This window comes from Archocentrus centrarchus, chromosome 13 (assembly GCF_007364275.1).
Source record: "Archocentrus centrarchus isolate MPI-CPG fArcCen1 chromosome 13, fArcCen1, whole genome shotgun sequence".
In the NCBI taxonomy this organism is placed as follows: domain Eukaryota; kingdom Metazoa; phylum Chordata; class Actinopteri; order Cichliformes; family Cichlidae; genus Archocentrus; species Archocentrus centrarchus.
This window is the reverse complement of record NC_044358.1, coordinates 42,488,944-42,502,763: the sequence shown is the minus strand read 5'-3', so window position 1 is coordinate 42,502,763 and position 13,820 is coordinate 42,488,944. Positions and strand designations below refer to the sequence as shown.

General features: G+C 42.2%; 1 protein-coding gene across 2 annotated transcripts; it reads left to right on the top strand.

Annotated features, from left to right (window-relative positions):
• Positions 1-3,268: 3,268 nt before the first annotated feature.
• crk (v-crk avian sarcoma virus CT10 oncogene homolog) lies at positions 3,269-13,261 on the top strand. 2 transcript variants are annotated; one of them, XR_004020804.1, is made up of 4 exons: positions 3,269-3,809; positions 4,513-5,102; positions 10,519-11,213; positions 12,935-13,261. XR_004020804.1 is itself a non-coding variant. In XM_030744611.1 (3 exons), exons 1-3 carry the CDS (start codon positions 3,590-3,592, stop codon positions 10,654-10,656), a joined length of 948 nt encoding a protein of 315 aa, XP_030600471.1. In that variant the 5' UTR covers positions 3,269-3,589; the 3' UTR covers positions 10,657-12,928. The 2 variants fall into 2 exon arrangements, 1 of the variants encoding a protein (XP_030600471.1); XM_030744611.1 differs by lacking the exon at positions 12,935-13,261 and having other exon boundaries at positions 10,519-12,928.
• The last annotated feature ends 559 nt before the right edge of the window (positions 13,262-13,820 follow it).

Here is a 13,820-nt window from a genome sequence, read left to right as displayed (position 1 = left end):
TGGCCTCCCCAGAGCCCAGACCTCAACATTACTGAAGCAATGTGGGATCATCGTGACAGAGAACAGAATGAAAGGCAGCCAACATCCAAAGAAGAGCTTCGAATGTCCTTCAAGAAGGTTGGAGAACTATTCCTGAAGACTACTTAAAGAAATGAGGAGCTGCCTCACAGAGTTCAGTCTGTTCTGAAGAATAAAGGTGGTCATAAGAAATACTGACTTTCAAGCTCCTTAGAATTGTACAAACTCTATTTTTGCCTTCTGTGCTGCATATTCATTTATGTCTGCACCGGTTTCCCATTTTCCTTGAAAAATGTAACAAAACAAGAGGTAGCTCAATTTTACACAGTAATGTAAACTATAAGATTAGATAAACATTGCCATGTATTTCACATCATTTTTGACTGATAGTGGAGATTATGTCCTATGCGGCCATTTGCCAGACACCACAGCACACCCCTAGAGGTCCCATAGCCATGCACTAAGTGGTCACAGTTGTACTGGTGGCACAAGTGGGCTCTGTTGTCCATCTTCAGTCTGTTAAGCTCAAACTGACAACCCACAAGAGTGTTTGAACTGTGTTTTGCAAACAGCTGAGACCAAATCAAATTTTTTGTTTTTATGAACAAAGTCACATTTAGGGAAACTGAACTCCGGCATCACCACATGTGAGGACATCTGTCCTAAACAAGTCTAATTCTTTTTCTAAACTGGGTTCTATTTATCTACATTTAGTGATGGTACTGGTAGGTACTAGACCAGGGGGTGTCAAACTCAATCACAGAACAGCCAAAATTGAACACACAGTGTGATGTGATATCAGCAAAAAGTCCAGAAACAAGGAGCAAACAGCTATTTAGATTTCTCTCTTATTCCATTCCTTTCTTACTTTCCACGAACTGACAAACTTCCTCAGGCAGCTCATCGCACCTGTGTGATAAGTCACGTCACCAAATTCAGAAGGTATTTCCTCCAGAAAAGACTGAAACTGATTTACTGCGCAGCATTTCCTGGTGTTTGATGCAGTGATGCACTGTCAACTCACCTATGCAGGTCTCCCTCTGCATCTTCTCCCACATCTGTCCCACCAATCCACTCTTTTCCCTGCTCAGCAAAATTGGGAGTTAATCCCAATTAACTATCTAACTGTCATCAAACAAATCCTTTCCCTCCCACCTGTTTTGAAAATCCCTGTTTTCCACTTTTGGTTTGGCCATTCTGGGGGGTCAGGATAGCTTAAATGTCACTGTAAAAAGTGCAGACTGATGTTTTTAGAGTAAAGTATCCTTGGGTGTCATGAAAGGTGCTTACAAATAAAACGGATTAATATTTTTTTATCCGCGGACCACTGATCAATGTGTCACTGTCACTGCGGGAAAACGGGTTAGTGCACAGGTGTTGACATGCGCAGCAGCTGTTGCAGTGCATAGTATAAAGTGGTGGGAGCGCTATTTACTGGCGGACCATTAATAATGCCCATATTATCTTGCAGGCCAAATATAATGATATCACCGGCCGGATATGGCCCGCGGGCCTTGAGTTTGACATGTGTATACTAGACCATGTCACAGTGTACACTGTACATTTTGAGCTCTGTTTATTCACGTGTCTGTTATTTGTGTGAATGAACCATATATAACAATTATATGGCTGAATCAACCTCTTCATTGGCCACAGGGCAAAACTTTGTTGTCGGGCCCCACTGACCACAATGTCAGTGTCATTATTTTCCCCATAAACTAGATAGTTCACTATAGCTGAAATGATTAGTGGCATTGCATCAAAACAGCTTTTTAAATGTTTTTTTCATTTTTTGTGATTATGAATTAAAAAGTGAGCTCCTACACCCTCCAGTCACTAAAACGGAACATGGAGAACTCCTTATGTTCAACATACAAGCGTAAAGGAAATTTGCACTCAGTGCAGCAAATCCTGTGAGCTAATTCAGACAGGCAATGTGAGCTGCACAGCTATACAAGTTACACTTCTCACATCAGACTAACATATTAATTTGGTGGACTATTTAAGCAGCAGGTTTCTGTCCTTCTGATACATCAGTGCCAAAGCTCCTGCCCAGCATCACCGCCTGCTGTTTCAGCCCCCAGCATCCACCTGCAGGCTCCAGGGGATGTTTCCTCATCACTCCCCAATTTTACATGTTACATTGTTGCAGGAGGTGATGAGCTTGAAGCCTAGATGCTAGACTCTTACTGTGTTCTGCTAGTGTAATAAATCAGTCAGTTCAAATGCGAGTCTTCTGGCTGAAATCAAATTACTGTTTGTAATTATATGTAGTTCATCAGCTTGTGTTTCCCAGTAGGGCTGGGGCTCCATGGACATGCAGATAATTATACATTTAAAAAGATTAAATGGTAAATGGTATAATGGCAAACAAACAGTAGAGCACAGTAAATCTGAGCCAAAGACACAGTAAGGTTTAAGCTCAAACAGGATCTTTCTTGAGCGGGAACACAGACATATACAGGGAATGCACAGATGAAGGCTATAAGTAGCTTTTGTTTTTATGTTTTCAGCATGAATGCTGCACTCTGAATTTGATTTACTCAGGCCCATCTGTAATCATTAATAAGTGACTTTATGTTGGTGGTACATTTAGGACATGACCTGCTTTCGTCTGTGTTTACATTTGGTTGCAAAATGAAGCTCTCTTGCCCACAGAACGACCACAGAAAAAATGAGCAGACAGAATTTACTTTTACTGTCACACACGTACCAAAGCTCAACATTTAGGTACGACAACAGTAACAGCGACAGGATTTTGATGAGTCTTTGAGTGACACCTAGTGGTCAATGTTACAAATTACAACTAACCTCTTTTAAGCTCACCTGGTTAAAATGAAATGATATTATTTATTTACATAACTGTGGGAGAAAAACCTGAAGTCTTAGTGTGCAGGGGACTGTACTCTGTGAAACAATGGGATAAGCTTTAAGTTTCACAGGAAAGCTCAACATGAAAGACAGGGTCGTGACATCGAACAAAGTTAGCAAGTGCAGGAAAAGTGCTTAGTGACTATCGCCACAATAAACTTTAGCTTTTGCAAGAAAATATGCATAAATAAGCGATATGGCGACATATCATACGCTCCACTAAACGCTGCTGATATTTTCATACGACACCTAACATTTTATTCTTGTTTATCGCAGCGCGCGGCTCGAAACGGAAGCTGCGTGCTCCCAGCTCAGATTACGGCCTCCTTTGACGCTGGTGCGTGCGCCGTAAGTGCGATACGTCACATCCGGTGAGTGGGGTCTTTTTTTTTGTTTTCGCGTATCCGCCATTTCAGTTTTTGAAGTTAGTTGTCATCGGCGGCTGGATTTCTGGCGTTTAAACGCGTTTTATGACAGACAGAGCCAATTTCTAACCACAAACCGAGCCAGGGTCTCTTTGATAAGGCGGCTGAGCTTCTGTATCGGGGGTTGATGCGCAGACGGCCGGCTGCGGATGTCGCCTGTTTACTAAACGTGCTCTAGGCGCTAAAGTTTTTGTATGAGTTGAACGCTCTGCCTGTGGATAACGGGAGGGAGAGCAGGGAAGGCCCGGTGAAGCCTCGGCTTTGGAGTGGTTATCATGGCCGGAAATTTTGACGCGGAGGACCGTGGCAGCTGGTACTGGGGTCGGTTGAGCAGACAGGAGGCTGTATCTCTGTTGCAGGGGCAGAGGCACGGCGTGTTTCTGGTCCGGGACTCCATCACCAGCCCCGGCGACTACGTGCTGTCGGTGTCAGAGAACTCCAAAGTATCGCATTACATAATTAACAGCATCAGCAACAACCGACAATCTGGTTCAGGTAAGCCAGCAGAGGTAGGGGTGGGGGAGCGCGTAGGGGCTCGGTATTTAGAGATGCTGATGTGACCATTCTTGCATGACTTGCACCAAAGAAGATGCGCAATAGTGCCTTTTCCTGGCAGGCCAGACGCACTGAAACACGCTTAGTTTGACGTTAGCTCATGAAAAGGTGAACAAAGCGCAGACGGACAGTTTTCTTTCCACTAGACAGCGTATTGTTTTCTAGAAATCACAAATTGATGCTTTCTGTCTCTGTACCTCCGTAGGAGTGGGCGGTATGACTTCTTAAATGGCACGCTGTATCAGCGTAAGTCCGGCCTACCACCAATATATGAGCCAAATTCACCAACTGGAAATAAATCGTCTAAAAAAGTCTCTCATATAGACCTATTTTGGCAGACTTTGATCTGCAAGAACGTCGTCTTGGGTTTCTTCTCTCAGAATATTTATTTCCTCGTGCATTTGCCAAAACACTTACTGGAAGAAACCCAACACATGTATGGGAAAAATGTAAAATAAGGAAACAAAAATACTTGATGGTCATTGTGGAAATCACCACCATCATACTTGTGTATATAAATAGGCTAGGTTCAGATCTTCCAGATGTGAGCGCTGTCAGATAAGGAATGGAGTGTTTCAGATGAGAAATTATTTCATTTTTCTGCTTTCTTACTTCACCTTTCACCTGCCCTCTTTATCTCCAGGTTCGGCCCTTTCGAGGTTCCGTATCGGCGACCAGGAGTTTGATGCCCTACCTGCTTTGCTAGAGTTCTATAAAATTCACTACTTGGATACCACCACCTTGATAGAACCCATCAACAGATCCAGACACTCCTCCCTCATGACTGCCGGCCCCAGCGGAGGCCCCCCACCCCGCCTGGAAGATGAATACGTCAGAGCGCTTTTCGATTTCCCTGGCAACGACGATGAGGATCTCCCGTTCAGGAAGGGCGACATCCTCAGAGTTCTAGAGAAGCCGGAGGAGCAGTGGTGGAATGCCCAGAACTCTGAAGGCCGGACGGGGATGATTCCAGTGCCCTACGTGGAGAAGTACCGACCTGCATCCCCAAGTTCGGTGGCCGGGCCGAGTGGGGCAGGGGCTGCGCCTGGTGGGATGGGGATGCTGGGGAACTCTGACGGCGCTGCAGGCCCGTCTGGGGCTCCGCTGCTGGGAGACCCCAGCCAGTATGCCCAGCCCACACCCCTCCCAAATCTCCAGAACGGACCCGTCTATGCCAGGGCCATACAGAAGAGGGTACCCAATGCCTACGACAAGACAGCCCTGGCCTTAGAGGTAAATATGGCATGACATGCACTGGAAGCTAGGAGACAATTAGGAAGGCGGATGTAGAACCAGCTCTTCAAGCTAATCAAGACTGAACTCAAATTCTTTGGCTTTCTTTCCCCACAGTGCTTTTGGCTAGTTCTTCCTCAGTATTTGTTGAGCTGGGTGAAGAGTAATCAAGGTCAGAAAGTGCTTAAGCAGCGCTGTGTTAGGTTCTCTAGTTAATCTGCTCTTTTAATTTCTCCTCTGCTGAAATAAGTCCAACAACATTACGGACTGACCTGCGTTAAGGCTCTCCACAGTGGTTATTAATACCCTGGCTTCATCCTTATGGACTAGTGCTCTAGTTGATTAGGAGCGTTTGTTCCTTCCCCCAGATTTGAACCTAAATAGGTGACTGAATATGAAAACTGCCATTATACGCTGCTTGCTGCTCGCAGGCGGCTGGGCTGTTAAACTGTCCGGAAGTGAGAGCGGGGCTCCCACGGAGCAGGTCATCGGGGGAAGGAAATAGTTTGTGTTTGGGAACAGGACCATTTCCTCTGGTCTCTCTGAAGCCAGGACTCCAACTGAGCCACAAATGAGACTAGGAGACTCATCTGAGCGTGCTCTGTCTCTGCTCCTCTGCTGCTGGAAGTCTAAAGATACCGCTACCCACATTTTGCTTTAATTCTGCCTGATGAACAAGATATGTTTCTGAGTTGTTCATCAGCCAGAAAAATAGCTTTCATTTGTTTGAGATTTGTTTTCACATATGACACAGACATCCTTTGTATGAACTGGTTTCTGCCACTCCCACCTGTGGAAGACCTTTCTGGGTTTGACCCATGTGAGGCAATGTATTTTCTTCACTCTATTTGGCCATTAGTGACTCAGCATGGCAACACTGGGTAGTTAATTATTAGCTTGCATTCGCTTGATGATAAAGATCACTCTTTATCTTGAACAGCTAATTTGCAGTATGTAAATCCTGCTGCATGTGGGCCTCTTTATTATCTTGTTTTCTCTATTCTGAGGAACAAAACTTGTCAGCTTCAATAGAGGCTTCATTGTAGCTGGAGTTTATTATAGAAGTACCAGTCGTTGTAAAGCTCAAAGTCCAGCCATATAACTGGAGATAAAGGTACAGTAGTGAGTATATTAACATGAACACCTGTGCAGATTGAATCATCCCCTTCAGTAGCCTTTGAATCAGTTGGGGCTGCAGTTGCTAATTATTTTCATTATCCTTTAATTTAGCATTTCTTATTACACTTGAATTAAAATATGGTTGTAATCGATTCTCAAAGCCCCATCATTTTCACTTCTCTGAAATACTAAACCTTATTTGCATAAAATTTTTATATCAGTTGGACTGTGAAATGTCGCAGAGATAATGAAAACATTGAGTTTGCCATCAAACACAGCACACAGGACTCGAACACTTCAGAAATTGGAGCCACAGAGTGTGTACATTGGTTTTGACTAGAAAAATGACAAAGGTTGATCATTTAGAAACTTAATATTGGTGCTTGTGCCCCCTCCCTCCTACATACTATACAAGTATAAGAGCCAGATGCCTTGTGCATTTATGGCTCTGCCTTGTTATGCAATGATAATAGGTTCATAATGCTTTCAAAGGCATTTCAGGCCATTTGTTTAAAGAATCCTAAATGTAATGCTTATGGATGTCCTCAGCTGAACCTCAGTTCAATTTTAATCCAGTTTTTACCAATTTATAGAGTCACTTGCAAACAACAGTCTCAAAGCACTTTCACCACCAGCATGAGCAAGAACCAGTGCTTGTTTAAACTAATGTAGCCTCTTCTGTATAAACAAAGCAGACCTGTTTCACTCATTGCCAGCTTTGTATTTCCCCCTAAACTTCTTCTGATTTGCTGTTCCTCACAAACAGAAGGTTTGAACAGCAGGTGGATGGGATGTCTTTGCCTCAGATGACCATAGAGGGTATTATTCTCTCTTACTGGCATCTTTAAGAGGCGAGAGTAGAAAAACGACCTGAAACAGAGTGTTTTCAGAAGGATTGCTGATCTGATCATAAACTGGTCTCATTATTTGAAACTTTGGCCATGTAACAGTGTATATATACATGATAGAAAATAAGGAAAATAATAATAAGCACTCACAGTAATAAACTATTGCAGGCCCTTTGCTCAGTGGACCCTTTGGATAAACACTTACCTTTGCTCAGTTAAAACCCTGGTACTGTTTTGTAATGAAGCAGTGTTGTGAGCGAGTGACCTGCCAAGCAGTTTTAAATAATATCCACAAGCAGCAGCAACAAGCACAGTCCCTTTGAGTTTGCACCATCATTGTACACGAGACAGACAAAAGTAGAATTGAGCTATTTTTCAGGCACATGTTGCAAACATTCACTAGCTGCCAGTTCTTAAAAGTGAATATTGGCTGCTATTCTTTTAATCATGTGTTAGTAACCAAAAAAAAAATCTATACATGGATTACTTTTATTGTCATTATATTATATCACACTGACGTTTTTTTAGATGTAATTTGCATATTAATAACAATATCTTGCCTTAAATTTAAAATGTTTTCATTATACCTTTTTAACATAGTGCTGTTTTTTTTGTTTTTTTTTTCAGTTATATTTTTTAAGTTATGAAGACTTTTTTTTTTTTTCCTGGTATTATCTTTCAACGACTGTCAGAAATACCTCTTAGCTCCTCCTTTTGACGGTCACACTGTTTCATGTCATGCAGGTGGCTTACTGTTGTTGAACACCTTCAGCTTTTTAAGCTTGAACTGTGTTGACCCGGTAACATGGTTGGAGTTGTGTGCAGTGTTGGCCACACTGACTATAATACATAAACCTCATTGCATTCGCCTCTTACCACAACCACAGGTACTTTATTAGCCATTGTGGGTGAAAGTAGTACCTTTTCTTCTTCACCAGCTCAGCCAGTCTGTCCTTGCCTGCACCTGCTTTTACATCATCAGTAGTTTCAGAATTGGGTCTTCTGAGCTTCTCCAATCCCCAGTTTAAAAAAAACAATCAGTTGTAGATCTTGTCATCTTTGGAAAACAGTAACAACTAAATGGACTACTGTGAGAATGCTGAGTGTGCTCACCCTCTGCACACAGGCAGAGACCCACTGAAGAAGTAAAGAAAAAGTACTGCGTTCAGGCAGAATATCTAATGCAGGGACTACACTGTATGCACACAACAACCCATATTAAGGCCACTGATTGCTGTGATAGGTTTAAATTGACATTTAAAGGTGTTCAGTAAAGTGCTTATTAAGTGAACGCCATTATTTTCAGCTAATGATTTTTTTTCTTTAGGCAAGCGTGAATAACTTTCTTATCAAATGAATACTACAAATACTGACAAGATCATTACATTTGTATTGCTTTCACAGAGACCGACTATCCACTCAAAAGTCACAAAGATCTTCTTGTTGTCACAGTGAGCAGAAGGTTGTTGTGCAAACTTTGAACTACAGTGAACGTCATAAACCCAGTAACCCACTGCACTCATAGTGCCACAGCATTACTGTTCTAACATGAAGGGAAATGAAACATCATGAATAACTGAACTGTAAACATAAAACAGCTCAGTATGAAATAACATGCCGGATATTTTAGCTAGCATTTTTATAGTGTAATCATAGATCTCCTCCAGAGAAGCCAACACTGGATACTGCAGTATTAGTGAACAAGTGCGACTATGGCGCACACATAAAATAGAAATTAGTTCAGAAAGTAATGTCATTAACTGGGATTACCTAATGTGCAAAATAGTTCAAGTTAATCAAAAACAGTCTGTTTAACTCAAAGAGGGAGAAAATCAGAATTCAAAAGTAGGATTTTGGATCCATGAGGGTACTTTGAGCATTTGGGTCTACAGTGTACCTGTGCCACAGGGCAGCTAAACAGCATAATGATTGTGAAGATTTTACTGTTCATTGAAACATTCTATTTCAAGTTAAAGTTCCATTTGTGTAATTATTGATTTATTTCCAATGCATGTACCAGATATAGCTAAAAACAACTTTTCATCTGTCGTTTCTGGGCGGAGGCACTTCGTGCTGCACCGAGGATGCTAAAAGACAGCAATCACTTGCGGTAACTCAAACCGAACACATGAAAGGGTTCGCACAATGGAACGCCCTTAAAGGTTTTACAAATAGAGCGAGCACTAATCCCAAAAACAAAGACGACTAACTTTTTATAACTGCAAGAATCTTCCAACCACAGGTACTGCTCTGACACAGCGTGGTGGCAGCAGGCGTGCGTATCTGTTACCCACATTTTCAAGCTACACTTAAAATGTTAGAAGGCATTGCACCCGCTGAAACTTTGTGGTAGATAATGGCACAACCCAGCCGTCATGACTAAAGAACAGTATTACTGTAATGTTGTGGACCAAAATTTAACATAAATGCATGTTGTTGCAAACTGGTTCAAGTAGTTGTGTTAAATTGTGGATAATTGTAGACAGTAAACCAACATTAGGCATAAACAAAATTTTTAAAGGTCAAGAAAATGGACTTTTATCTATTTTGCAATAGTTATGATAGGCATTGTATCCACTATTTTCGGTGTTTACTCATGAAGAGTATAGTCTATTCTATTGATGCACAATTTGTGTGAGACCTGGTTGTGTTGCAGTATGAAAGCTGTCTGCAGGAGTTCCTGTTCTTTGATTACTCATATTCTCCAGCAGTCTCTACAAATCGCTGCTAGGACAAAACAAGCAAGCTAAGATTTTTCTTTTTTACATTTTATGGAACAAATAATTATCCAAAACATCATCGGTTGTTTAATCACCTCACATGTGATTCAAAAAAATTGAGACACTGTATTGCAGAGCTATTGAGTTGCTGGGAATGGCTAAACTGCATTATCTATTTTAAGCATGCTTAGAGCAGCTATATTAGGTGCACAAGAATGGAATACTTTTCAGAGGCGTCATATCTGGGCTATGAAAACATGTCCTGCAAATTCTTTGACACAGCTAGGCCTGTCTGGTAAATGCTATCAGATTGATCTCATGCTGATAAGTCATCTCCTATACAAACTTGAACTTTGGAGCTGTCTACTGGTCTTTGTTTGCTCAGGTTCAGTGACAGGAGCGGCCACTCCCCTCCCTGTGCAGGCCACCTGTAATCATGCATGCCCTCACCTGCAGATAATTCCCACATCACTCTCACTTGCATCAAATGTTTTTCCAACCATCTTTTAGTCAGTCTCGTTGTCACCTGATAAATAACTGTAACAATGAATGTAAATGTGCTACTGGAACTTTAATTTCCCCTGACGGAATCCTCCCAAAGGGATTAATCAAGTTTAATCTAATCCAATCTAATCTGTAGCTGTTTCAGCTGCGTGTGGCATTTGCGTTATCGAGAGGACTGGATTATGCACATGTCTCACCGCTTCTCTCCCCTCCCTCCCTGTGCAGGTGGGCGACATGGTGAAGGTGACCAAAATAAACGTGAACGGCCAATGGGAGGGGGAATGCAAAGGCAAGCGCGGCCACTTCCCCTTCACACACGTCAAACTGCTGGACCAGCACAACGCCGAGGATGAGCTCAGCTGAGAGCGGACCGCCGGGCTTCTACCTGGACACTAGTGGTAGACCCTTCCTCACCCCCCCTTCTCCCCGTTCCACACCCTCTCCCCCCCCTTCCCTCACATCTCCAGCTTTTACCTGCACCAAGTACAGTTTCAGAGAGTCACTGAGAACAAAACAGGCCTTCATTGGACCCTTGTAACCCACACATCCTCCATTTCTAGCTGCTTAAGTAATCACAGTTACTCTCCGCTCCACCTGCCCTCACTTACTGACAGACTGACTTCAGTCATCTACAGTGCAACAGATAGAACTGAATCGCCTGTTCCACAGATCAGGCAACACCCTTTAGACCCCTCCCTCCATCGTGGACACATTATCAACACTCACTCCTCAGGAGACTCCTCGCCGCAGAGTTCAACCACTTCCTCTTCCTGTGTCAGAGCCAGTAGATAACTGCTGTCATGTTTTCATCTGTCATCGCGAAACACTGTGGGGCCCCCTCGTGCTGCATTCATGTCAGATGGGAATACAGCAGCAGTGCAGGTTCTGCATGTAACGTGTTAATTATTGAGCTTTAGAGCGTCCATTTTCCGGTCTTGATGCTAAAGCCTGATCAGTGCAGCACAGTCACACATGGCTCCTTTTGTTGTTTAGACATTTTGCTTTATATTGGACATGAATGCAGCATTATTTTGTGTTAACCCACAACTGCAACATGCTCAAATCCAGCAGCAGCATTTTAGAACAGATTTAACTGATCTCAGCGGGAAATGATTGAGCTCAGTCACTTGGAGGCTTAAAGTTCTTCTCGAGGAGCAGACACAGTCCAACACTCGCTTCACCCTCCTGCCTGGTGTCAAATGGAGAACTGAGTGAAGACCAGCAGCTTGGAGCGACTTCATGTAGCTATAGCCATAGTTCTAGCCCAGCAGCAAACCAGAGGAGCTGCGAGACTGTCGAGGAGGTGGAGGTGATAAAGGCAACACTACATTCTCGCACCTCAGTTACCCATCCAGCAATCACCTATGACCAAGTACCACCAAGTAGTCTTTTTTTTGTAAGAAAAAAATAAGAACATATTGTTATGAAATGATGTACTATGTGATTATCATTACATGATAAATATTGATTTTTTTTTTTTTTTTTTTTGGTTATCTTTGTAGTTTTCTTCATAGCTGGTTTAGTCCCAAAGGGTGGAAACACTTTTTACTGCTGCATGTTGGGAGGGAGTGAAGGGTGCAAAATGAACGAACTGACTTGGGGGGAGGCTCGTCTGTGTCCTCGCAGCCCCTCACAGGGCCACGTGTGTTCTCATTCTGGGTGTGATGTACATGATTGAACAGAGTGAATGTAGGCTGTCCACTATGCTAGTTAGTACCGTCTTCTCATGTTAGCGCCCTCCATTCAGCTCACAGAATATACCTTAACAGAACTGACTTTGTGTTCAGATCTTGTCAGATGTGTCCCAGAAAAGAGAAAGTGGTGGAAATATTTGATACCTGCCCCTTTTTTAGTTTTTAACCTTTTAACAGGCTTGTTGCCATCTTCCACCAGTGTGCTCTTTTAATCCTCAGGCTTATGGGCCTGTGTGTCCTTTGTGCTTCCTCAGTTAATCCTTTATCAGTCTTTAATTTAAAGCCCATTAAGTTACAATGCACGAGCTCAATCTGCTTTACTGCTTTGTTCCTCTGTTTTCCTTATTGCCCAGATTGCCTTTTTCCCCTCTTTGTGACATTGAATCAGTTATTTACTTGTTGACACCTGACAATCATCCCTGTCATTTATCATTATGCAGACTAGCTTGGATTGAAGTGGGATGCGTGTGTGACTTAGACCTTTGCCAGAGTTAACCTGCTCAACTTTGAATCTGATCCATGAGAACTTGCTGTCTCTATCAGGTGAAGGGTTCCTCTCAGATGTCATGGTACTGTGTTTCTGACCAGCACCTCGAGCAGCCTTTAGGTGGCACTGTAACGGCATTCAGAAGGGGGCTCTTTGCTGAAAGGGAAGATTTCCAGTGTTTGAGATTAAAGGAGATGAAATTAGATTTTTAACAGCACTTACTACCTTCATGCTGAGTGTGCATTGATATTTGCTCTACTTTTTAGGTTGTCATTAGCCTACCCGTCATTGCTTCTCTGTCCTCAACAACTTCAGTCTTGCTAACAGTTCATTTTTGTGTTGGCCATATCCTACTTCAGTACTGTAATATTTCCAGTTTTAAAAATATTACTCTTGGGGGGACAAAAAAAATCTGGTTGATGAAATTAACATTTGTGTTTGCTGCCAGCTTTTTGACAAGGTCCATTTTTATCTGTAATTCTGATCAAATCCGACTTCTTTGTCACTCATGCTGCCTATGGCAGGTACTTAAATCATTAGCTTATAAATTTTGTTGCCAATAAAACCATCAAGAAGTATTTTTTTAGTAGCCCTGCATGAAGTCATTCATTTCCTTTCATATAAAGGAAGGGGTGGCAAAACAGCAGCGGTAATTGTGTTAATATCAAAATGTGCCATTTTATTATAACACTATATTCTTTCAAGACAATTGAAATTACCTTTTTATTTTCAGTAGCATGTAATGTGTTAATATACTAGTAAATAAAGTCAAACCCATGACAAATTATTTGTTTTGAGTGTTGAATTTGTATATGTTTGTGAAAACGGTATCACCACCGTCACTTCAAAAAAGGGGCCTTTCCAGGATTTTTAAAATGGGGTGGGGTGGACAAAGGACAAGGCTGGGGAATACTTAAAGTACATTAAATGTGTACTTTAGTAAAATAGGCTCTGGGGGAATGTCCATGTTAAAATAATTAGTATAATATCTTGTTTTAATTTATGTATTCAAATGAGGATATGACATCACTGCTGACTGGCGGGCATGTGAAGGATCAACATTAGGCTGTCAGTACATGAGTACTGTGTGGTCCTCTGTGTAGCAGGTGGCATCATCATCATCATCATCTCTTCCCAAACCTTATCTGAATTGTTAGCTCATATCTGTGAAAATGCTGAGGTAAAACAAAGAAGAAATATTTTGTCTGCTGTACTTCGAGCTCCACAGTCTAATGTATTTTTGGAGTACAAGCTAACATTTTTATTATTTATGTAGTTCTGAACATACAGGACTGCAGTGCTATAAATATCACAGACCAGCAGCAGAAACGGCTGGCAGCATTAAC